Source organism: Hippopotamus amphibius, chromosome X (assembly GCF_030028045.1).
Source record: "Hippopotamus amphibius kiboko isolate mHipAmp2 chromosome X, mHipAmp2.hap2, whole genome shotgun sequence".
In the NCBI taxonomy this organism is placed as follows: Eukaryota; Metazoa; Chordata; class Mammalia; order Artiodactyla; family Hippopotamidae; genus Hippopotamus; species Hippopotamus amphibius.
In genome coordinates, this window is record NC_080203.1 from 90,487,076 (window position 1) to 90,511,248 (window position 24,173).

Here is a 24,173-nt window from a genome sequence, read left to right on the forward strand (position 1 = left end):
TAAAAACAGATGATTGAACTTGGTGTACCCCCAAAAAATAATAAATAAAATTTTTAAAAAAAGGAATACATTTACAAATGGAACATTTCTCACAGAGCACCTGCTGAGCACTAGCAGAGGACCTCAGACAGCTAAAAGCACAAGAAAAATCCCTGTGCAAATGGGTAGGATGGAAGAAAGAAGAAAAGCAAAGAGGAAACAGGATGGGACCTGCACCCCAGGTGGGGAGCTGAAGAAGAGAAGGGGTTCCCACAGCCGAGGAAGCCCCTTCCCCGGTGGGAAGATCAGCTGGGTCAGAAGGGGAGCTTCGGGGGCTCAGAGGAGAGCGCAGCCACTGGTCTGTGGCAGGCAGGACAGAGTGAGAGCTACACGGGCGGTCCACGCCACAGCCCTGCACGCGCCAGCTGAGACGTGTGTCTGCTGGGACGGACGGGGCTGGAAGCTGGAACGTAGGAGTTGGAGAGCAGACCCAGGCATCGGACAGCTGTTGGCTGTGAAGAGACAGCCTGAAGGGACGGGAGTAAGGAGTTCCACAACTGGGAGTGTTTGTGGAAGAAGCCCAGGCTGCCAGAGACGCAGGGCGCCATCGCTGAGTGGTGATAAGCAAGGGGCGGGGCCGCCAGTGCAGCCGCCTTCCCCGCGCACTGGCCTTTGCCTCCACAGACACCGGGAGGGGCTCCCAGCTGAACGGGCTCCTGTGACCCGCCTGTCCCGCCTCGGCCCCCACCTGCCTGGGTGTGCACACATGCTCCTGGGTAGCCTCAGGACCAGATGCCGGTGGGAGGCCCACACACAGAAATAGGGCTGAAACCACAGCTAAGCCCCAGGGGCCATGCAGCTAATGAAGAGGAACTAAATTTCATTCCCTTTTACGGCTGAGTAATATTCCATTGTGTATATGTGCCGCATCTTCTTTATCCATTCATCTGTTGATGGGCATTTAGGGTGCTTCCATGTCCTGGCTATTGTAAATAGTGCTGCAATGAGCATTATGGTACCTGTTTCTTTTTGAATTATGGTTTTCTCTGGGTATATGCCATAAAAAGGAATGAAATCGAACTATATGTAATGAGGTGGATAGACCTAGAGACTGTCATACAGAGTGAAGTAAGCCAGAAAGAGAAAAACAAATACCATGTGCTAACTCATAATATGGAATCTGAAGAAATGGTACTGATGAACCCAGTGACAGGGCAAGAGTGGAGATACAGAAGTAGAGAATGGACTTGAGGACATGGGGCTGGGGGGGTACAAAGGGGAAGCTGGGATGAAGCGAGAGAGTAGCATAGACATATATACACTACCAACTGTAAAATAGATAGCTAGTGGGAATTTGCTGTATAACAAAAGGAGATCAACTTGATGATGGGCGATCCCTTAGATGGCCAGGACAGGGAGCGAGGGAGGGAGTCGTGGGAGGGAGGGGATATGGGGATATATGTGTAAGTACAGCTGATTCACTTTGGTGTACCTCAAAAGCTGGTGCAAGAGTGTAAAGCAGATATATTCCAATAAAGAGCTTAAAAAAAATAAAAGTATGTTGTTTCCTTTGTTCTTATGACACTATATTTTTATTGATTAAAACAGTAAAAGATGCAGAAAAGCACAGGTAAAACAATCATACATAATCCTTTTGGTTAGATTGAGTTAACATTTTGACGCATACCCCTTCTAAACTGTTTTCTTTAGACATGGGTTTATACTATTTATTCTGTTTTGTAACCTTTTTATTTCACCATGAACGTCTTTGCTGTTATATAATTGTGTGCAGTGTTTTTAACAGCTGTGTAGTAGTCTGTTTTAAACCAGTCGTATTTTGGATATTTGATCCTTTTCAGTTCTTCATTATTATGCATGGTCATGCAGTATGGATTCTTATGATTAAATATTTATATACATTCTTATGATTTTCTTTGGGTAAATTCCCAGAAGTGGAATTGCTAAGTTTTCTAGAAAACTGCAGGATATGGTGAATTTTTCCATCCTGAGGTGTGTTAAAAATGTTTTACTCTTATTTCCAAGTATGGGGGCGGGGGGCATTTTAATTTAGGCTTATAGTGGTTATAAGCTTGTGTAACAAGAATATGGACTAGTTTTATCTGGAGAGATTCTTTACCCTTCCCTACCTCATATCTGTGCCTCTGAGTTGGCCTGCATTGTAACTCCAATCTTAAGTGTTTTTGAATGCTCTTTATTCTATATTGTCTATCTCCAAGCATGTAGAGCTCAAGTTTGCAACTTTAAGTTCTCACTTTTGGGGGAATTTTCTTTTCAGATCATAAAACAGAAAATCGAAAACATGAAAGTAGACAGGACTAAACTGAAAAAGACACCTACTGAGGCTGTAAGTATCCAAAAGTTTGCCTATTTTTTTCATATCAGAAAAAGATCTTTGCAGTCAGTTCACTCATATTGATCTTCCAAATATATCATCACTTATATACACACAGCACAGTAAAACAGCAACTTGTTTTGAAACAAATTTTCTTTTGAATTTCCTTTGGTTAAAAAAGTGAATAAGCTAGTGATCAGTGGAGAGTGAGCACTGAACAGTTTGTAGTTGTGTGTACCTGAAGTAGGCTGTCTGACTGCTTTTCCTGTGCATTGAAAAGCAGAATGGTATAATGGAAAGAGCAAGTGTGGATTCAAATTCTGTCTGTATTTGCGGGATCTTTCTCAATTTTGTTGTCTAGAAAATTAAGGTGGTAACACCTTTCTTACTAGGTTTCTTGTGAGGCCAGTGTTGTAGCTTTCTTTATTACTGATTCTTAATCATACAATTCAGCTTAACCTGTACTAACCTGTGTATTGGGTGAACATGTCAGTTGATCCTATGTCAACAGTAGAAATCCCAGCTTCTCTGTCCAATATTCTGTTGGCTCACTTAAAGTGCATTCTGAAATTAAGAAAGTATTGTGTTGTTATGACACTCTTGTAGACCCCATGTGCTGTAGTTCAAGGAGCACAAGCTTTGGAATCAGACATGAGTTTGAATCTTACTAGATTTTTGTGTCTGAGAGTTTATTAACTTGCCTGGTTTCCACAGCTATAAAATGGAGTTGATAATTCCTCCCTCCTTAATGTGAGGCAGCTGCTCAACAAAGTATCTGGTGCATAATTAATTAGCTCATTTTCTAAATACAGGCCACTTGGCTTTTTAAAAATTACCTGGCGAGTATCACCGACGGGTATCACTATTGATATTTGTTCCAATCTTTAAAAGATTATTGCATGGTCAGTTCTCCTGCCCTTTTCATTCAGTGTTATACTAATAAGTATGAGAAGTACTGTCTTCATACATCCTCTCCAGCATTGCAGATTATCTTTTAAATTTCTGTTAACGGGTGGAGAAAAAAATATTTTCACTGTTCTGATTTGCATGCCTTAATACATATATTTTCACATTTATTGGCCTTCTATCAATTGTCTGCTCGTGCTATTTTATTTTGTGTTTGACATCGGAACATCAGTTTCTGACTGAATGCCATACATATTGAGTATATTCATTTTACATACCTGTTCATTTCCTTTTCATCTTGTTTTTGATATGTTTTGGCATCTAGAATTTTTGACAATTATATACTCAAATTTTTTGGAAACAGAAGAGCAAAAAGAAAACTTGGCTGAAGTCATTTAACTTCCACGATAATTCAACCTTGTAGATAGAGAAATTCAGTTTCTTTTTCTTTTATCTAGTAGATTGTTACAGATTTGTTCTTGGAGTCACACTTATGTACAAATTCCTGGCTCATGACTGTTGATAGCTACTAGAAAATTACTTAGGATAAACTCCTGGAAATGGAATTATTTTAGATCATTGACTATGTACATTTTTAAGGCTTGAAGATGTCTATTTTCCTCAGGCAGCATACCCAATTTCCCATACTGTGATCAATACTAGGTATTATTTTTAAGAAAGACATTTAATTTATTTATTTGCCTTTTGGCCCCCTTTACTCATTTCATCCACCTACCACCTCTGGCAGCCACCAGTCTATTCTTTATATCTATGAGCTCAGGTTTCTTTTGTTGTTGTTGTTTTTTTTTTTTAATTACATATGTAAGATTCTGTGGTATTTTGTCTTTCTCTGACTTATTTCACTTAGCATAATGTCCTCAAGGTTCATTCATATTGTCACAAATGACAAGATTTTATTCCTTTTTAATGGTGGAATAGCATTTCATTGTATATATGTACCGCATCTTTATCCATTCATCTGTCAATGGACACTTAGGGTGTTCCCATATCTTGGCTATTATAAATAATGCTGCAGTGAACATGGGGGGTTCATATACCCTTTCAAGTTAGTGTTTTCATTTTCTTTAGATGAACACCCCAAAGTGGATCATATGGTAGTTCTGTTTTTAATTTTTTGAGGAACCTCCATATGGTTTTCCATAGTGGCTGCACAAAAAGACGTTTATTGATCACTTTATGTATTGGCGGCTGTGCAAAGGATTTTTTCCCTGGATTTGACATATTTATTGGAGCAAATCAATATAAACCATGGCAGCTTGTATGCAGCCATTGAACTGGCAAGTGCTTTCTTTTGCATTACCATGAGTAAGAAAAATCACACTCAGTTTGCATTTATGTATCAGGGTCAAGACAGTAAAGATACACTTTTGTCCCTGGTGCATTTTGCAAACTGCAAGGTACATAGGGATCTTGATACTCCTGATAAAGCAACATCGTACTGGTACATTAAGTTGATGCTATTATGCTAACTGGGGCTTGTGAGCAGAAAGCACAAGCACTGTAGATGCCTTAGACATACATGTGCCAGAGAGTACCCTTTGAAGGTTGAGGGCCTGACATGTCAGGAAATTTTCTAGGGGTCCAAAGGTCTGGGAAATATCAAGATTTCCCTTCTAAAGTGAGAGACGTGTCTGCGCCTTGTACCACACACCATGAAGAAAGAGTAATAGTGTATGGGGTGCCTCTTTGGATTTTGGAGCCAGCATATATCACACTTAGGCATGCTGTTTTGATCCATTTACTGGATAACTTCTAAAGTGATAGTAATGTTTGGCTAATAAGAAAAATATCAAATTTTACACTTTAAATACATGCAGTTTACTGTATGTCAATTGTATCTCAATAAAAGTTCTTAAAAAATAAAGTGATAGTAATGTTTGGATCTAGAAAAGATTCTGCAGAAGGTTCAGGTTATGATGTAAGCTGCCCTACTCCGTGGACATTATGGCCTAGTAGATCCAGGTGTCTGACTTAAGTGTTAGCCAAAGATGCTATATGATGCCTCTGGCAAGCCCCAGTAGGAGAATCACAGCTTAAGACCTAGGGGGTAGGGGGTAGAGTTTGGCCATGCTATGCTCTGCCAACAGCTATTCTTTTTTCTTCTCTCTCTCTTTTTTTTTTTTTTTTCATGTTCCATATTTCAGAGAAGAGGCATTAAGGATTTATGCCATAGGTTTATTTACAAACATATCTAGGATGCTGAGTTCAAGAGTTTGATCCTTTTTTTCAAAGAGATTGCACATTTTAAAATGCTTCTTTTCATATGTGTCTCATGGATTATTTTTTAAGCAGTTGGTGTCTTACTATAAAGAAAAGTGCAGTAAATCCAGACCCAAAGTACAAAGTCATCATAGCTAGTAACCGCCACTTGTTTTCCACTGAAAACAGTAAATTCTTCCCTGGACACTCCTCATAGTGGCTCCTATGGACCACAGAGGTTGTGAACCTCCGGATGCTTTGTCTCAGCATAATGCTGTTGGAAACCCTGCAAAAGGCGCAGAGACTGAAGGCCAAAAAAATGGCGGCAGCACAGCAAGCACTCCTTTCCTCACGACCTTGTTCCTTTGTGTCGCCAACAGCTATATTCAGAAAAGCAGCCTCTGGCTTGCTACTGGACCTTGATAAAGACTGAATGCCTGATTATGAGATACCAAATGATTGCAGGACCCAAATGTTTGTCATGAACTGGGTGTTATCTAACCCACAGAATGATAAAATTGAATCTGCATAGTTGCAATCCATTAGAAATTGAAGTGATATATTTGATAGTAGGCCCAAGTAGGTCCAGAAAGCACAAGTGAACTGCATGAACAGGTGGTTCACATTCCCATATTATCTGTTTGTAGTGCTTCACTACCTCTCCTTCAACCTGTATGACTTCAAGGAGAGGAAGAAAAAGTGCAGGTCTGGTTTGTGGAAGGTTTTTGCCAAGAATTTTACATGCCTTTAATTACCACAGAAATTTGAGATAGCTCTTAATAATGCTTACTTTATAGAGAGAAAAGGTTTCAGACTTAGCTTAAAAAAAAAATTGCCCTTAAGCCCCTATTGTCCACGTTCCCTTTGGCTGCTGAAAATGCCCCTAGTTTAAATCTCACAACATTGCTGGATAAATAGGTCATGTTGGTTCATTTTGCAGAAGAGGGTACTGAGATTCAGAGAGGTAGCTTACCAACTACCTGATTCTAAAGCCCATGCTCTTTGTAACAGTATGCTGTCTCTCAATATTTAGCACTTATCTCACCTGTTATGTGAGATAAGTGCTTTATGTATGTGCAAACACTTGAGCTTCACATTTCCGAGGTAGTTCTTAGGTCTTTTTTCCTGGTAAGAAAACTGTGGCTAAGAGGTTGGATTTGCTCATGATCAAACAACTTAGTAAATATCAAGCTAAACACTGAGCCCAGATTTGTTTGGTTCCAAATCTAGGCCCATTCCTAGGATACCATACTGTTTTACAGAGTTAAAGAGCAAATTTGTAATCACTTTCAGCTGCCATCCATTAATAGACGTTTCTCTGTCCCAGTCCCTATCCCCTCCACCACCCGCTCCACTTTCAGAAACTTACCATGAACTCTGAATCCACACCTTGTTACCGGCAAACAGCCCTTTCATCAGTAAAACAGAGCAGCAATATATGGAAATGGAAACCCCAAGTAAGAATGGAGTCCTAGTTTTACACAGTTCAGAAGCTGTTTGCCTCCTAGAATTGGATGGTTTAATGTTGCAGAAAAATATAACCAGTGCTACCCTTCACCTTTGAATTCACTAGGGCTCCTCAGTGTTCCTCTAACTGAACATTTCTTCAGGCATTCTGGTTAACTTTCAGACCATGATACAGATTCCTTCATTTTGTTTTTATTGACATTTAGCTTGTTTCCTTTATTTCTTTTTGTACCCTTCCAAGTGGTTTGTCTACATCTACAAGTTCATCCAGGTTTTAAAGAAATACACAGATGTGTTGTTTCATTAAAAGATTTCCATATAAATCTCAAGTGATTGTCTGGCAAATTTCCACTTTTCTTAAGGAGTGCATTCTATCAAAAGTTAAATTGCTGAGTAAGTTGACTTAAGGGCGTTTTTCCCCCCTATTCTTCCTCATTGTGTCTCCCTCATACTCCAAAACACCCTTTTGTGAATAGCTGTTTGTTTTTCTCAGCCTGCAGACTGCAGAGCCTTAATAGACAAACTCAAAGTTTGTAATGATGAGCAACTCCTTTTGGAACTGCAGCAGATCAAAACATGGAACATTGGAAAGGTATGTAAACCCATGCTCCCAAAAGAGAAACCACAGTGAGGTAGCCTCATTCAGCAATTACTTAATAGGCATTTAGTGTGTGTCTGGCACAGCTCTAGACCGGTAAACTGGTAATTTTTAGCCTGTGAATGGTTGCCAAGGAAATTTTGAAAGAAATGTAAAAGGAAAATTTTGCTGCCTGAGGTTGAAGAATGTTTATACAGGTGATGATGAATCTCAACCACAAAATTCTTTTAGTTTGACTGACAATATGAGTTTGAGATAGTCTCAGGATTTTTATTTTTAGTTTAAAAGACTTCTTTAAATGACTCTAAAAATGAGCAATTCAGATAAAATGGATTCTGGCAGGGAAAATCCTTGTGTTTTTAGACCTCAAAGTGTAGCCAGAATTCTCCCTCTGAAGACCTAGGTATAGGGCTTTTGTAGTGTCTCCTGGTGTTAGCACATATATGTTTTGATGAATATAACAATGAACTCAAGTCCATGTGGCTCAGAGTATGATCTTTCTCATAGGTTTCAAAGATGAATATCTCATAGATACTCTTATATCTCCCTCTTTCTCTTCCCCTCTCTAGTGCGAGTTATATCACTGGGTGGATCTGTTGGACCGCTTCGATGGAATTCTGGCAGACGCTGGACAGACAGTGGAGAATATGTCATGGATGCTCGTGTGTGATAGGCCAGAAAGAGAACAACTGAAAATGCTTCTCTTGGCTGTGTTGAACTTCACAGCCTTGCTCATTGAGTACAGCTTTTCCCGGCATCTATATAGTTCCATAGAGGTAGGAGAGGTTCAAGCCTATGTGATCTGTTCTCAGCCAGAATTGTTCATGTCCAGAATAAGGAAATTGTTCTTCTTTCTGATGATTCTTTTCTTTTCATTATGGAGTTCTGATGTTTTCAACGTCAAAAACAATGGTAGGATATTTCTTGGCTAAAGATGCCCTTCACACTTCACCTTGCCTTTTAAGATTCAAGAAATTAATGAGAATGTAATACATGTATTGAAGTATTCTTGGGAATTTGCAGGAATTGATCTTTGTCCCAGGTTATCAGAGCAGCCCCAAATTACTTTTAAAATATTAGACATAATTTGATTTCCTTGACACATTATTGCACTGCTGCTCTCCTAAGTTTTAGTGTCAGTCTCTTCTCCCCCTCTCCCCAAAATGTATATTAATAACATGCTATGTATTCTTAAAGTGGGCACAGGAATTAGTGAACTTTTGAATTGGTCAAAAATCAGTATAAGAAGAAACTCTCCTCATTTAGCCTAGCTTTAGAGTTTTTATCACTGCTGATTTAGTGCTCTGTTATGTGTTACTTTTCCTAAGTCTCCATTAAAGAAACAGAATCAGAATCAGAACAAATAGGTAGAAAATAAATGGCTTAAAAAGAGAAGTGGAATAACTGAATTGAAGGCTTAGCACCTGCAGTTTTAAGTAAGGAATGGCTAAGCAGTCTGTTAAAGATGAAATAGATAAGCTACAAAAGGAAATCAGCAAATCTGGATAATCAGCAACCAGAAATACTTTGGTTCATTTCCAGCTAAGTTACATACTGATTTTAACACTAACCAAATGTTTCAATATATTGGTGAATTTTGATTGTGTTAAAAAGCAAAAATAGTCACTCTTGAGTTATTGCTACATGAGCTGTATTGTAACAGTCATGAGTGCCACCAGCTGTTGTTATTTTCAGTTTCTATATGAAGAACCCTGTATTTTAATTAATTCCAATTTTATATTTGTTGTAAATGATACAGAAGGAACATAAAATTATTTTAGTCTACTTTTAGTCTAGTTGGAGACTTAATGTTCTTGAGTTCTGCTATGTATTAAAATTTGTCTCTTTTATAATCTGTTTCTTCCCGTGGAGGTGCCTGTGTAACTTTGAACTATTGTTCACATTTTTTTTTAAACTTAAATTGGACTTTCTGGCTTGCTGCCAGATTGTAAGCTTCTTGGGCATAAGGTTGCATGTTGTAGGTGCTCAGATATTTATAAATTTTTTTGTATTGTTAAACTTCTTGATAGCTTTGTAAATGTTGGTAAATCTATTACTCCATTGGCATTTCAAGTTTTCAAGGTCTTTTATGCCTAATACCATGAACTTGCCCCCCTCCCTTTTTTTGTCCCCTGTAGCATTTGACAACTTTATTGGCTTCCTCTGATATGCAAGTGGTGCTGGCAGTCCTCAACCTTCTGTATGTATTTAGCAAAAGATCAAATTATATTACACGTCTTGGATCTGACAAGAGAACCCCACTGCTAACCCGGCTACAGCATTTGGCAGAGGTGAGTTGTGGGTGAAGAGTTGGAAGGGCACAAAAGTTGGACCCTATTATTCCTTTTCACAGGTGTTTCTTGCAGTGTCAAAATGGATAGGAATCCCTAAGTTAACTTTACTGACCTTAATTGAGTAGAACTATGGGGGCCCATTTAGCTAAGTTCCAAAAAAACATCCTAGGAAGTGTTCTTAATTTTATGATGTAATTTTGAGGGATTTCATGAATCACTGCTCACAAAGAGAATCTCTTTTTTCAGAAATGGCCCCTTATCTTCTGGAAAGAAAGTTTAGAATCAGATTCTACTTGGAGGGAAATACTAGTTGCAATAAAAGATCTGGATTTTGAGTCTTGGCCTGCTGTATTAGCTCTGATATCAGTTTTCTCATCTGAGAATTTAGTTTTATCTACCTTAAGAGTATTTTCGGAATAAAATAAAATGTAGGGTTCTTAGTGCTGTGCTTAGTAATTGGTCTGTGATGGTGGTAGTAATTGTTAATTGAAGGCAAAAATGCTCATGTTAAAGTTCAGTTTGGTCAAACTATTGTCCAATGTTCCTAGAGGCAAATTGATAATATATACTCAAGTTTCAGAGAGGTAGCCATTTCTAGAAAGCTTTCTTGGAAGAAAATTGGTAGGGCTAACTTTTTAAAAGCTGAGTAATAAATGGTTTCCTCACAAGTCATACAACTCAAGTTTCAGGCTATTTTTAGGTGCATGATTACTTAAAAATTGTTTTTGTATGATTATAAATGTAACGTGTATTGTAAAAATTCTAGGATGTATAGGAAAGTATAAAGAGAATGTTAATCATCTAATATTCATCCAAATGGAGCCTGCCTTAAAATTTGAGCATATTTTCTTGGATTTGTGAATATGAGATTATTTTTAACCATTTTCTCGTGATAGTTTTTAGTGACTCAGTTAACCCAGTGATGTGCGCCAGTTGTGAATATGCACAGATGTTAGTGAACTGCAAATGTAATAGAAGTTTCCCAAGAAGACTTGAATCAGTTAAATCCAGTTAGTTGGGGTTTGTGAGGGTCTAGGACACTGGTCCGCAAACTCGAGCATGCATGAGAAAGAATGGATTTATTAAAGCTTAGATTAGTCTCCCCCCCGCTCCACCCCTTTACCTCAGTTCCCCCCACCATCACCGCCCCCCCCCACACACACACACTTTTTTATTTATTTATTTATTATTTTTGGGGGGGTACACCAAGTTCAATCATCTGTTTTTATACACATATCCCTGTATTCCCTCCCTCCCTTGACTCCCCCCCCCACCCTCCCTCGAGTCCCCCCCACCCTCCCCGTCCCAGTCCTCTAAGGCATCTTCCATCCTGGAGCTGAACTCCCTTTGTTATACAACAACTTCCCACTGGCTATTTTACAGTTGGTAGTATATATATGTCTGTGCTACTCTCTCGCTTCGTCTCATCAACTCTTTCTGATTCAGTAGGCGTAGGGCAAAGCCCGGTAATATGCATTGCTAACAAGTTTCCAGGTGATGTTGAGGCTGCTGGTCCAGGAATCATACTTTGAGAACCATTCGTCTAGTCTAGCCTTTTGGGCAAAGTTTTAAAACCTTACCAGGTTCTTACAGTTCCATTCCAAAGGCATCAAGACCTTTTCCCTGATGTCTGAATATATACCTGTTCTTTAGCAAATCCCATCAAGTGAGGTGGTGTCAAATATGCCATGTTGATATAAATGTTATTTATTGGGTGTCTACTTAATTGCCAGGATCATATGGTAACTCTAAGAGTAGGTGAGGATGATGAGATTCAGAAGTTACATTATTTTTAGGAAAAGCCCATGGGCTTTTAACTCCTGATAAAGTGTGAAATGTGATATCTGCTGTTTCTTGAGTTGGCTGAGCATGGTTTTTATTCCAACCTGGTTGTAAGCTCCTTGAATCCACATCCAAATCTTGCACTTAGTAACATTCAAGAAGTATATGACTAACTCTGTGCTGAATGTCTTTTCTTTAAAAAGCTCACATAGTAGTTGAGAAAGTGATATATGTGCATAATTAAAAGGACAAAGAACTAGTTATTCTGAGTAGTACTAACTAATAAGTACCCTGGAATCATAAACATTCCGTAGATTTATCTTGTTGACTGCAAAACAAACATCATAATAAAAATAGGTGCTCAGTATTTAAAAGTTTTGGAAATGTACAGAAGAAAATTTATCATAATTATATATATACTGTTAGCATTTTGGTACATTTTCTTAGTCTTAACACATTTCTTTACATAGCTGAACACATGGTAACTTTATATCCTACTTTATTTACTTAACATATAGCATCAATGTGTTCCCATATTAACTTTACATAATTTTGTAAGAAATGTTTCTTTATATTTAATAATGGTAATATCTCAGAAATGTCACAACATCACAGACCTTCATGAATCAAGTTTGGCTTGACATGGTCTTTTAAGGATCCCAGCTTACCACAACTTTTTTATCATAGGTGCTTGATTTTTGTTAGCTCACAAAAGATAGAAAGACTTAGTAGTGACAGTAATAGTAGTTGTATTTTAAAACAATTAGTTGTGACAACAGAAGAAACAAAGTAATTGTGAAGATGTATAGCCTTTCAAGCTTATTGCGTCTTGCAAATTCAGATCCTTGGTTTGACTTACCTGTCACCCCTATGTGGCATCAAGTATTTATATATCCCTTATCCTCACAGTTTTCAGCAAATTCCATGTTACTTCACTGGAAGTCCTGGAAATAGCCAAGAAAATATAGAAAATGGAATGAGGAAGTACTTTCCTTATTGGGTATTAAGCTTTCTTTTATAAAGCTACAAGAAATTAAAATAGTGTGGTAGGGACTTCCTAGGTGGCACAGTGGTTAGGAGTCCGCCTGCCAATGCAGGGGACACGGGTTTGATCCCTGGTCCAAGAATATCCCATATGCCGCAGAGCAACTAAGCACGTGTGCCACAACTACTGAGCCTGTGCTCTGGAGCCCATGAGCCACAACTATTTAGCCCGTGTGCCGCAACTACTGAAGCCTATGCACCTAGAACCCGAGCTCCAAAACAAGAGAAGCCACTGCAGTGAGGAGCCCACGCACCACAACGAGGAGTGGCCCCCACTCACTGCAACTAGAAAAAGCCCGTGTGCAGCAACAAAGACCCAATGCAGCCAATACATACATACATACATTTATTTATTTAAAAAAGATAGTGTGGTAACAACAGTGGAAAGTTTCCAGAAATGGATCCAACGTGTAAGAATCACTAAGCTTAATCATTTTTAGCTTTTGATATAACATGAAGGACGTGCAACTGTTCCTTTTACTTGAATACTTAGAGGCCCCTACAGGTTTTATTAATTGGCCTAATTTCAATATTGTTGTGTTTAGGGAACAGAGAGGCCCAAGGAGAAGGGGAGAGATGGGGGAATAACCAGTCAGTGGAGCAGTCAGAACACACATTTTTTTTCCATTAAATTTGCCATCTTGTATGGGCATGGTTTGTGGCACACCAAAGCAATGACAATAGTAACAACAGTCACTGATCACAGATCGTCATAACAAATATAATAATGATGAAAGGGTTTGAAATATTGTAAGAATTACCCAAATGTGGCACAGAGACATGAAGTGAGCAAATGCTGTTGGAAAAATGAAAAAACCAATAGACTTGGTCAATGCAGGGTTGCCACAAACCTTCAGTTTGTAATAAAAAAAGGGGGGGGGGATGTCTGCAAAGCACAGTGAAACAAGGTATACCCCTGTGTATATGCTCAATTTTGAGGTAAAGATCAGAGAGATCAAATAACTTGTTCTGGGTGTTATTGAAGATGAACATAATAGCTGGCTTAAAATCTTTCCCATTTTACTGGTTCCTCCTATATGTATATTTTAAAAGAACAAGCATGAGAGAGCAAGAACATACATTGGGGGCAGGGGGGCATGCTAAAGGTTTGTCTATATTTGTTGATGTTTTCAAAGAACTAAATTTGGTTTAGCTGATTCTGTCTTTCTATTTTGTTTCATTTATCTCTGCTCCAATTTTACTATTTCCTTCTTTCTGTTTGCTTTGGGTTTAGTTTGCTGCTCTTTGTCTAGTTCCTTAAGGTAGACTGTTAGGTTACTGCTTTGAGATCTTTCTTTCTTCTTTTCTTTTTTTTTAAATTTTATTTATTTATTTATTATTTTTGGGGGGGTACACCAAGTTCAATCATCTGTTTTTATACACATATCCCCGTATTCCCTCCCTCCCTTGACTCCCCCCCCCACCCTCCCTCAAGTCCCCCCCACCCTCCCCGTCCCAGTCCTCTAAGGCATCTTCCATCCTCGAGTTGAACTCCCTTTGTTATACAACTTCCCACTGGCTATCTACTTTACAGTTGGTAGTATATATATGTTTGTGCTACTCTCTCGCTTCCTCTTAGCTTCCCCTTCACCCCGCGCCCCCTCCCAAACCTCAAGGTCTCCAGTCCATTCTCTGCACCTGCGTCCTTGTTCTTGTCACTGAGTTCATCAGTACCATTTTTAGATTCCGTATATGTGAGTTAGCATACAATATTTGTCTTTCTCTTTCTGACTTACTTCACTCTCTCTGACAGACTCTAGGTCTATCCACCTCATTACATATAGCTCCATCTCATCCCTTTTTATAGCTGAGTAATATTCCATTGTATATATACGCCACATCTTCTTTATCCATTCATTTGTTGATGGGCATTTAGGTTGCTTCCATGTCCTGGCTATTGTAAATAGTGCTGCAGTAAACATTATGGTACAAGTTTCTTTTGGGATTATGGTTTTCTTTGGGTATATGCCCAGTAGTGGGATTACTGGATCATATGGTAATTCTAGTTGTAGTTTTTTAAGGAACCTCCAAATTGTTTTCCATAGTGGCTGTACCAACTTACATTCCCACCAACAGTGCAGGAGCGTTCCCTTTTCTCCACACCCTCTCCAAAATTTGTTGTTTCTAGATTTTGTGATGATGGCCATTTCTTTTTTAAATATAGACAAATAACAGCTGTAAATTTCCCTCTAAGCACTGCTTTATCCCGTAAGTGTATCCCATAAGTTTTGATATGAAGTATTTTCATCATTTGTCTCAAGTTCCCTTTTGATTTCTTCTTTTACCCATTGGTTGTTAAGAGTATATTGTTTAATTTCCATGTGTTGGTGAAATTTCCAGATTTCCTTCTGTTACAGATTTCTAATTTCTTTTCATTGTTGTTGGATATGATACTCTGTATGATTTTATTCTTTTTTTTTTTTTGAAAGTTTCTTCAAGTTTGTTTTGTGGCCTAACATATGGTCTGTATGGGAGACTGTTTTATATGTACTTGAGAAGAATGTATATTCTGCTGTTGTTGGGTGAATTGTTCTGTATATATGTATAAATCTGTTAGGTCTAGTTGATTTAATGTTCAAGTCTTTATTTTCTTGTTTCGTCTTTTGTCTAGTTATTAATGTTTTCCCTGTGTATTACAACTAACGTCTTCATTAATGAAAGGTTAGTTCAAATTAATACCAAATGAGTTTTAAGAGTCAACAAAAACTTTCCTCCTATACAGCACTTTCCTCCTACTTTATGTTGCCACAAATTATATCTTTATATATTGTGTGTCCATCAACACAGATGTAGAATTTACTTTTTTTTGTTGTTTTTTAAAACACACAGGAAAAAAGTATTTGGAAACCAAAAATATATTAATAATGCCTTTTATATTTACCTATGAAATTAACTTACTGGTGTTCTTAATTTCTTCACATGGAGTCAGGTTACTTTGGTGTGTCCTTTCATTTCAACCTGAAAGACTCCCTTTTAGCATTTCTTATAGGCAGGTCTACTAGCAACAAGCTCTGTCAGGTTTCATCTGAGAAAGTATTAATTTCTCCTACATTTTTTTAAGAACTTTTATTGAGATACAGTTAACATATAATAAACTGCATATATTTAGAGTGTACTATTTGGTATCCAAATCTCCCAATTCATTGCCCCCCACCCCTCCCCACTTTCCCCACTTGGTGTCCATATGTTTGTTCTCTACATCTGTGTCTCTATTTCTGCCTTGCAGACTGGTTGATTTGTACCATTTTTCTATATTCCACATATATGTGTTAATATACGATATTTGTTTTTCTCTTTGACTCACTTTGTATGAGTCTCTAGGACCATCCATGTCTCTACAAATGTCCCAGTTTCATTGCTTTTTACAGCTGAGTAATATGTATATATATATGTACCACATCTTTTTTATCCATTCATTTAGGTTGCTTCCATGCCCTGGCTATTGTAGGCAGTGCTGCAGTGAACATTGGAGTGCATGTGTCTTTTTGAATGATGGTGTTCTCTGGGTATGTGCCCAGTAGTGGGATTGCTGGGTCATATGGTAGTTCTATTTTTAGTTTTGCAAGGAACCTTCATAGTGGCTGTATCAATTTACATACCCACCAAGAGTGCAAGAGGGTTCCCTTTTTTCCACACCCTCTACAGCATATACTCTTTGTAGATTTTCTAATGATGCCCATTCTGACCAGTGTGAGGTGATACCTCATTGTAGTTTTGATTTGCCTTACTCTAATTATCAGTGATGTTGAGCAGCTTTTCATGTGCCTCTTGGCCATCTGTATGTCTTCTTTGGAGAAATGCCTATTGAGGTCTTCTGTCCATGTTTTGATTGGATTGTTTGTTTTCTTGATATTGAGCTGGGTGAACTGTTTATATATTTTGGAGATTAATCCTTTGTCTGTTGATTCATTTGCAAATATTTTCTCCCATTCTGAGGGTTGTCTTTTCGTCTTGCTTATAGTTTCCTTTGCTTTGCAGACACTTTGAAGTTTCATTAGGTCCCACCTATTTTTTTTGGTTTTTATTTCCATTACTCTAGGGGGTGGATCAAAAAAAAATCTTGCTGTTATTTACGTCGAAGAGTATTCTTCCTATGTTTTCCTCTAGGAGTTTTATAGTGTCTGGCCTTATATTTAGGTCTTTAATCCATTTTGAGTTTATTTTTGTATATGGTGTTAAAGAGAATTCTAATTTCATTCTTTTTTACATGTAGCTGACCAATTTTCCCAACACCACTTATTGAAGAGGCTGCCTTTTCTCGATTGTATATCCTTGGCTCCTTTGTCATAGATTAGTTGACTGTAATTTATCTCTGGGCTTTCTATCCTGTTCTATTGATCTGTATTTCTGGTTTTGTGCCAGTACCATACTGTCTTGATCACTGTAGCCTTGGAGGATAGCCTGAAGTTGGGAAGCCTGATTCCACCAACTCCGTCTTTCCTTCTCAAGATTGCTTTGGCTATTCGGGGTCTTTTGCGTTTCCATACAAATCGTAAAATTTCTTATTCTAGTTCTGTGAAAAATGCCACTGGTAATTTGATCGGGATTACATTGAATCTGTAAATTGCTTTGGGTAGTATAGTCATTTTCACGATGTTGATTCTTCCAATCCAAGAACATGATATGTCCCTGCATCTGTTTGTGTCGTCTTTGATTTCTTTCATTAGCGTCTTATAGTTTTCTGAGTACAGGTCTTTTACCTCCTTGGTAAGGTTTATTCCTAGGTATTTTATTCTTTTTGTTGCAGTGGTGAAATGGATTGTTTCCTTAATTTCTCTTTCTGAACTTTCATTGTTAGTGTATAGAAATACAAGAGATTTCTGTGTGTTAATTTTGTATCCTGCAACTTTACCAAATTCATTGATTAGCTCAAGTAGTTTTCTGGTGGTATCTGTAGGATTTTTTATGTGTAGTATCATGTCATCTGCGAACAGTGACAGTTTTACTTCTTCTTTTCCAATTTGGATTCCCGTGATTTCTTTTTCTTCTCTGATTGCGGTGGCAAGGACTTCCAAAACTGTTGAATAGTAGTGGTGAGAGTGGACATCCTTGTCTTGTTCCTGATCTTAGAGAGAATGCTTGCAGTTTTTCCCCATTGAGAATGATGTTTGCTGTGGGTTTGTCATATATGGCCTTTATTATGTTGACGTAGGTTCCCTCTATGCCCACCTTCTGGAGAGTTTTTATCATAAATGGGTGTTGAATTTTGTCAAAAGATTTTTCTGCATCTATTGAGATGATCATGTGGTTTTTATCCTTCAATTTATTTATATGGTGTATCACATTGATTGATTTGCATATATTGAAGAATCCTTGCATTCCAGGGATAAACCCCACTTGATCATGGTGGATGATCCTTTTAATGTGTTGTTGGATTCTGTTGGCTAGCATTTTGTTGAGGATTTTTGCATCTAAATTTATCAGTGATATTGGACTGTAGTTTTCTTTTTTTGATAGTATCTTTGGACTGTAGTTTTCTTTTTTTGATAGTATCTTTGGTATCAGGGTGATGGTGGCCTCATAAAATGAGTTTGGTAGTGTTCATTCCTCTGCAATTTTTTGGAAGAGTTTGAGAAGGATGGGTGTTAGCTCTTCTCTAAATGTTTGATAGAATTCACCTGTGAATCCATCTGGTCCTGGACTTTTGTTTGTTGGGAGATTTTTAATCACAGTTTCAATTTCATTACTTGTGATTGGTCTGTTCATATTTTCTATTTCTTCCTGATTCAGTCTTGGAAGCTTATACCTTTCTAAGAATCTGTCCATTTCATCCACGTTGTCCATTTTATTGGCATATAGTTGCTTGTAGTAGTCTCTTTTTGTGCTTTTTATTTCTGTGCTGTCCGTTGTAACTTCTCCTGTTTCATTTCTAATTTTATTGATTTGAGTCCTCTCCCTCTTTTTCTTGATGAGTCTTGCTAGAGGTTTATCGATTTTATTTATCTTCTGAAAGAACCAGCTGTTAGTTTTATTGATTTTTGCTATTGTTTTCTTTGTTTCTATTTCATTTATTTCTGCTCTGATCTTTATGATTTCTCTCTGTCTACTAACTGGGTTTTGTTTGCTCTTCTTTCTCTAGTTTCTTTAGGTGTAAGGTTAGATTGTTTATTTGGGATGTTTCTTGTTTCTTGAGGTAGGATTGTATCGCTATAAACTTCCCTCTTAGAACTGCCCTTGCTGTATCCCATAGGTTTTGGATCATTGTGTTTTCATTGTCATTTTGATTTCCTCTTTGATTTCTTCAGTGATCTCTTGCTTATTTAGCAGCGTATTGTTTAGCCTCCATGTGTTTGTGTTTTTTACAGTTTTTTTCCTGTAATTGATTTCCAATCTCATAGCGTTGTGGTTGGAAAGGAAGCTTGATACGATTTCAATTTTCTTGAATTTACCAAGGCTTTATTCGTGACCCAAAATGTGATCTATCCTGGAGAATGTTCCATGTGCACTTGAGAAGAACATGTAATCTGCTGTTTTTGGATGTAATGTCCTATAGATATCTATTATATCCAGCTGATTTATTGTGTCATTTAAAGCTTGTGTTTCTTTATTAATTTTCTGTGTGGATGATCTGTCCATTGGTGTAAGTGGGGTGTTAAAGTCCCCCATTATGATTGTGTTACTGTTGATTTCCTCTTTCATAGTTGTTAGCATTTGCCTTATGTATTGAGGTGCTCCTATATTGGGTGCATATATATTTATAATGTTTATCTCTTTTTGGATGGATCCCTTGATCATTATGTAGTGTCCTTTCTTGTCTCTTGTAACATTTTTTATTTTAAAGTCTATTTTATCTGATGTGACTATTGCTACTCCAGCTTTCTTTTGATTGCCATTTGCATGCAATATCTTTTTCCATCCCCTCACTTTCAGTCTTTATGTGTCCCTAGGTCTGAAGTGGGTCTCTTGTAGACAGCATATGGAAGGGTCTTGTTTTTGTATCCGTTCAGCCAGTCTGTCTTTTGTTTGGTGCATTTAGTCCATTTACATTCAAGGTAATTATCGATATGTATGTTCCTATTACCATTTTCTTAATTGTTTTGTTTTTGTTTTTGTAGGTCCTTTTCTTCTCTTATGTTTCCTGCTTAGAGAAGTTCCTTTAGCATTTGTTGTAGGGCTGGTTTGGTGATGCTGAATTCTCTTAGCTGTTGCTTGTCTGTAAAGCTTTTGATTTCTCCGTCGAATCTGAATGAGATCCTTGCTGGGTAGAGTATTCTTGGTTGTAGGTTCTTCCCTTTCATCACTTTAAGTATATCGTGCCACTCCCTTCTTGCTTGCAGAGCTTCTGCTGAGACATCAGCTGTTAACCTTATGGGAGTTCCCTTGTATGTTATTTGTCCTTTTTCCCCTTGTTGCTTTTAATACCTTTTCTCTGTCTTTAATTTTTGTCAGTTTGACTACTATATGTCTTGGTGTGTTTCTCCTTGGGGTTATCCTGCCTGGGACTCTCTGTGTTTCCTGGACTTGGGTAGCTATTTCCTTTCCCATGTTAGGGAAGTTTTTGACTATAATCTCCTCCAATATTTTCTCGAGTCCTTTCTCTCTCTCTTTTCCCTCTGGGGCCCCTGTAATGCAAATGTTGGTGCATTTAACGTCCCAGAGGTCTCTTAGGCTGTCTTCAGTTCTTTTCATTCTTCTTTCTTTATTCTTTTCTGCATCAGTGATTATCATCATTTTGTCTTCCAGCTCACTTATTCGCCCTTCTGCCTCAGTTCATCTGCTGTTGGTTCCTTCTAGTGTATTTTTCATTTCCGTTATTGTGTTACTTATCTCTGTTTGTTTGTTCTTTAATTCTTCTAGGTCTTTGGTAAACTTTTCTTACAACTTTTCGATCTTTGCATCCAGTCTTTTTTCAACGTCCTGGATCATCTTTACCATCATTATTCTGAATTCTTTTCTGGAAGTGTGCCTATCTCCTCTTCATTTAGTTGTTTTTCTGGGTTTTTATCTTTTCCCTTCATCTGGTACAAAGTCTTTTGCCTTTTCATTTTCTCTGTCTTTCTGTGGCTGTGGTTTTCAGTTCCACAAGATGAAATACTGCTGATACTGCTTGATTCTGCTGTCTGCCCTGTTGTTGAACAAGCTGTCTAGGAGGCTCGTGTTTGCTTCCTGATGGTAGGGACTGATGGTGAGTTGGGCTGGGTGGGCAGAGCTCAGTAAGACTTTAATCCGATTTGGGGGGCAGAGCTCAGTGACACTTGTCTGCCTATGGGTGGGGCTGTGTTTCCACCTTGTTGTATGTTTGGCCTGAGGTGACCCAGCAGTGGAGTTTACAGGCTCTTTGGTGGGGCTAATGGTGTACTCTGGGAGGGCTCACGCCAGTGAGCACTTCCCAGAACCCCTGCCACCAGTGCCCCTGTCTCCTCGGTGAGCCACAGCTGCCCCCCACCTCTGCAGGCAACCCTCAAACACCAGCAGGTAGGTCTGGTTCAGTCTCCTATGGGGTCACTGCTCCTTCCCCCTGGGTCCTGGTGAGCACACTTTTTTGTGTGCGCTCCAAGAGTGGAGTCTCTGTTTCCCTCCATCCTTTGGAGGTCCTGCAATCAAATCCTGCTGGCTTTCAAAGTCTGATTCTCTGGGGATTCCTCCTCCCGTTGCTAGACTGCCAGGTTTGGAAGCCTGACATGGGGCTCAGAACCCTCACTTTAGTGGGTGGACTTCTGTGATATAACTGTTCTCCAGCTTGTGAGTCACCCACCCAGCATTTATGGGATTTGATTTTAACACGATTGCGCCCCTCCTACCATCTCACTGAGGCTTCTCCTTTATCTCTGGATGTATGGTGTGTGTGTTGTTGTTTTTTTTTTTTTTTTTTTTTTTTCGTGCGTTCCGGTGTCTCTCTGTCGGTGATTGTTCAGCAGTTAGTTGTAATTCCGGTTCTCTTGCAAGAGGTAGTGCGTGCACGTCCTCCTACTCCACCATCTTGATTCCTCTCTCTCCTACATTTTTGAAGGATAACTGTGCCAGATACAGAATTCTGATTGGCAGTTACTTTCTTTTAGCACTTTGAATATGTCTTCCCACTGCATTCTGGTCTCCAAGGTTTCTGATGAGAAATCAGCTGTGAGGATCCCTTGTACATAACAAGTCACATTTCTCTTTCTGCTTTCAAGATTATTCTGTCTGTCTTGGCCTTTGACAATTTGATTATAATGTGTCTTTCTGTGAATCTATATAGTTTTATCCCATTGAAATTCATTGAGCTTCTTGGATTTGTAGATTCATATCTTTTTTTTTTTTTTTTTTTTTTTTTTTTTACCCCTGCCCCACCCAGCTCCCAATTCATGTCTTTTGTCAGATTTGACGTGTTTTGGCCATTATTTCCTTAAATAATCTCCTTGCCCATTTTCCTCTCTCTTCTCCTTGGACTTTCATTATGTATATGTCAGTATACTTGATGAAGTCCCACAGATCTCTTAACCTCTATTTACTTTTTTTTTTCTATCTGCTCTTCATACTGGGTAGTCTCACTTGACCTATTTTCAGGTTCAATGATTCTTTTTTTCACCTTCAGATATTTATTTTCCAATAAATTTGTCAGAATTTTTACAAAAAGTAGTATGTGTTCAGTGTTGAAAATTAAGAAAATACAGAAAATTATAAAGAAGAAAATAACAGTAATCCTCAACCACCACCATGTAGAAAAAATAACTAACAGTGTGTTTCATATGCTGCTTTTCCCCCCATGTAACCTATGGTGAGTATTTTCCCACAGCATTACATATTCTTTGAAAATACCAATTTTAAAGATTGGACAGTAGTCTTAGCTTCCAAAGCACCCTCCTGGTCCTCCATTGCTGCCTGTATGTTTGCTTGACTGGTGCCTCCTCTTCTGCTGCCTCTGAGTGTTAGAGTAGCTCAGGGCTCCACCCTAGGCTCTGTCTCTTATCCAGCTACCAATACATTCTGCCTAGGTGATCTTATCCAATTTCATGGTTTTAAGGACCATTGACTCCAAAAGTTGTATGTTTTCCTTGAACCTCAAACTTGTATATTTACTGCCTTCTCAAAATCTCTACTGGATATGAATTGTGATGTGTACAACATCAAACTTCATCTCACCTCACATCTCTTTCCCCCAGGCTCAGTTCATTCCAGATACCTGGCACCCTTGCTTTTCTGAACAGTGCCAGGCCCACTCTTGTTGCAGGACCTCCGTGCAGCTACATCCCTAGTTGTCTCTCTGGCTTGCTCTCTCATCTTTAAGTCTTAACAGCCACTATCTCAGTGAAGTCTTCCCTACCATCCTGTTTTAAAATTAGAACACCTTCCATACTCCCTTTTATATTTTGCTTCATTTTTCTCTGTAGCACATATTGCCATCTAACATTATATATGTTTTAAGTTCATTGATTCATTCTTCTCCCTGCTTACATCTGCTGTTGAACCACTCTAGTGAATTTTTCATTTCTGTTATTCTGCTTTTTCAGCTCCAGAATTTCTATTTGCTTCCCTTTTTATAATCTGTAACTCTTTTTTGACATTCTTTATTTGATGAGACATCATCCTCATGGTTTCCTTTAGTTCTTTGTATAGGATTTCATTTAGCTCTTTAAGCATATTTAAAATAGACAATTTAAAGTCTTTACCTACTAAATCCAATGTCTGAACTTGCTCAGGAATGGTTTCTATTAATTTTTTCCCCAGTTTTATGGGGATATAATTGAAATAAAGCATTGTGTAACTTTAAGGTATACAACATGATGATTTGATACACTTATATATTGCAAAATGATTACCACAGTAGGATTAATTAACATCTCCATCACCTCACATAATTGCCATTTTCTTTTTTGTGGTAAGTACCTTTAAGATTTACTCTCTTAGCAACTTTGGATTATATAATACAATATTGCTAACTATAATCACCATGCTGGGGGTTAGATCCCCTGATCTTTTTCATCACATACTTGCAAGTTTGTGCAATTTGACCAACACATGGGATGTTTTTGTTTTCTTTAATGCCTTTCATCAATGTTTTATAGTTTTCAGTGTACAGATTTTTACCTCAGTAAAATTTATTTCTACCATTCTGATTTCATTGTTCCCTTTATTGTTTTTAATTTCAATGTCTCAAGATATAAAAAAATTAATTTTTTTAAATTTATTTCTAAGTATTTTACTGTTTTTTATGGTATTGTAAATGGGATGCTGTTGAATTTGGTTTGCTCGTAGTTTGCTGAGAGGACTTTCACAAGTTTGCTCATCAGGAATATTGGCCTGTAGTTTTCTGTTCTTGTAGTGTCCTTACCTGGCTTTGGTATCAGTAATTTTGGCCAAGCAATGGTAATTTTCTAAACAATGAGTTTGGAAGTGTTTCCTCCTCTTCAATTTTTTGGTAAAAATTTGAGGGTTGGTTATTCTTCTTTAAATGTTTGGTGAAATTCACCAGGGAAACCATTTGGTCCTGAAATTTTCTTTTTGGGGTATTTTTTGATTACTTATTCAGTCTGCTTGCTTATTATTGGTCTGTTCACATTTTCTGTTTCTCCATGATTCTATTTTGGTAGGTTGTATATTTCTAGGAATTTAT

At 38.0% G+C, this 24,173-nt stretch overlaps 2 protein-coding genes across 14 annotated transcripts in view; one reads left to right on the forward strand and one right to left on the reverse strand.

Moving 5' to 3' along the window:
* The window catches only part of HUWE1 (HECT, UBA and WWE domain containing E3 ubiquitin protein ligase 1), a 148,877-nt gene that overhangs the window by 29,735 nt on the left and 94,969 nt on the right, over nt 1–24,173 (forward strand). For all 13 annotated transcript variants that reach the window (XM_057717533.1, XM_057717537.1, XM_057717535.1 and 10 more), the window contains 4 exons: nt 2,276–2,344; nt 7,419–7,517; nt 8,093–8,299; nt 9,662–9,814. In XM_057717533.1, the coding sequence (XP_057573516.1) occupies nt 2,300–2,344; nt 7,419–7,517; nt 8,093–8,299; nt 9,662–9,814 (504 nt within the window). In that variant the 5' untranslated portion in view covers nt 2,276–2,299. The remainder of the gene's footprint in view (nt 1–2,275; nt 2,345–7,418; nt 7,518–8,092; nt 8,300–9,661; nt 9,815–24,173) is intronic.
* Nucleotides 5,537–5,728, reverse strand: LOC130841357 (cytochrome c oxidase subunit 7C, mitochondrial-like). The gene has a single exon (XM_057717546.1). It carries the CDS (start codon nt 5,726–5,728, stop codon nt 5,537–5,539), a length of 192 nt encoding a protein of 63 aa, XP_057573529.1.

Bases quoted from the DNA above. Each gene is read 5' to 3' on its own strand.
- LOC130841357 (XM_057717546.1), bottom strand. From the start codon at position 5,728: ATGCTGAGACAAAGCATCCGGAGGTTCACAACCTCTGTGGTCCATAGG.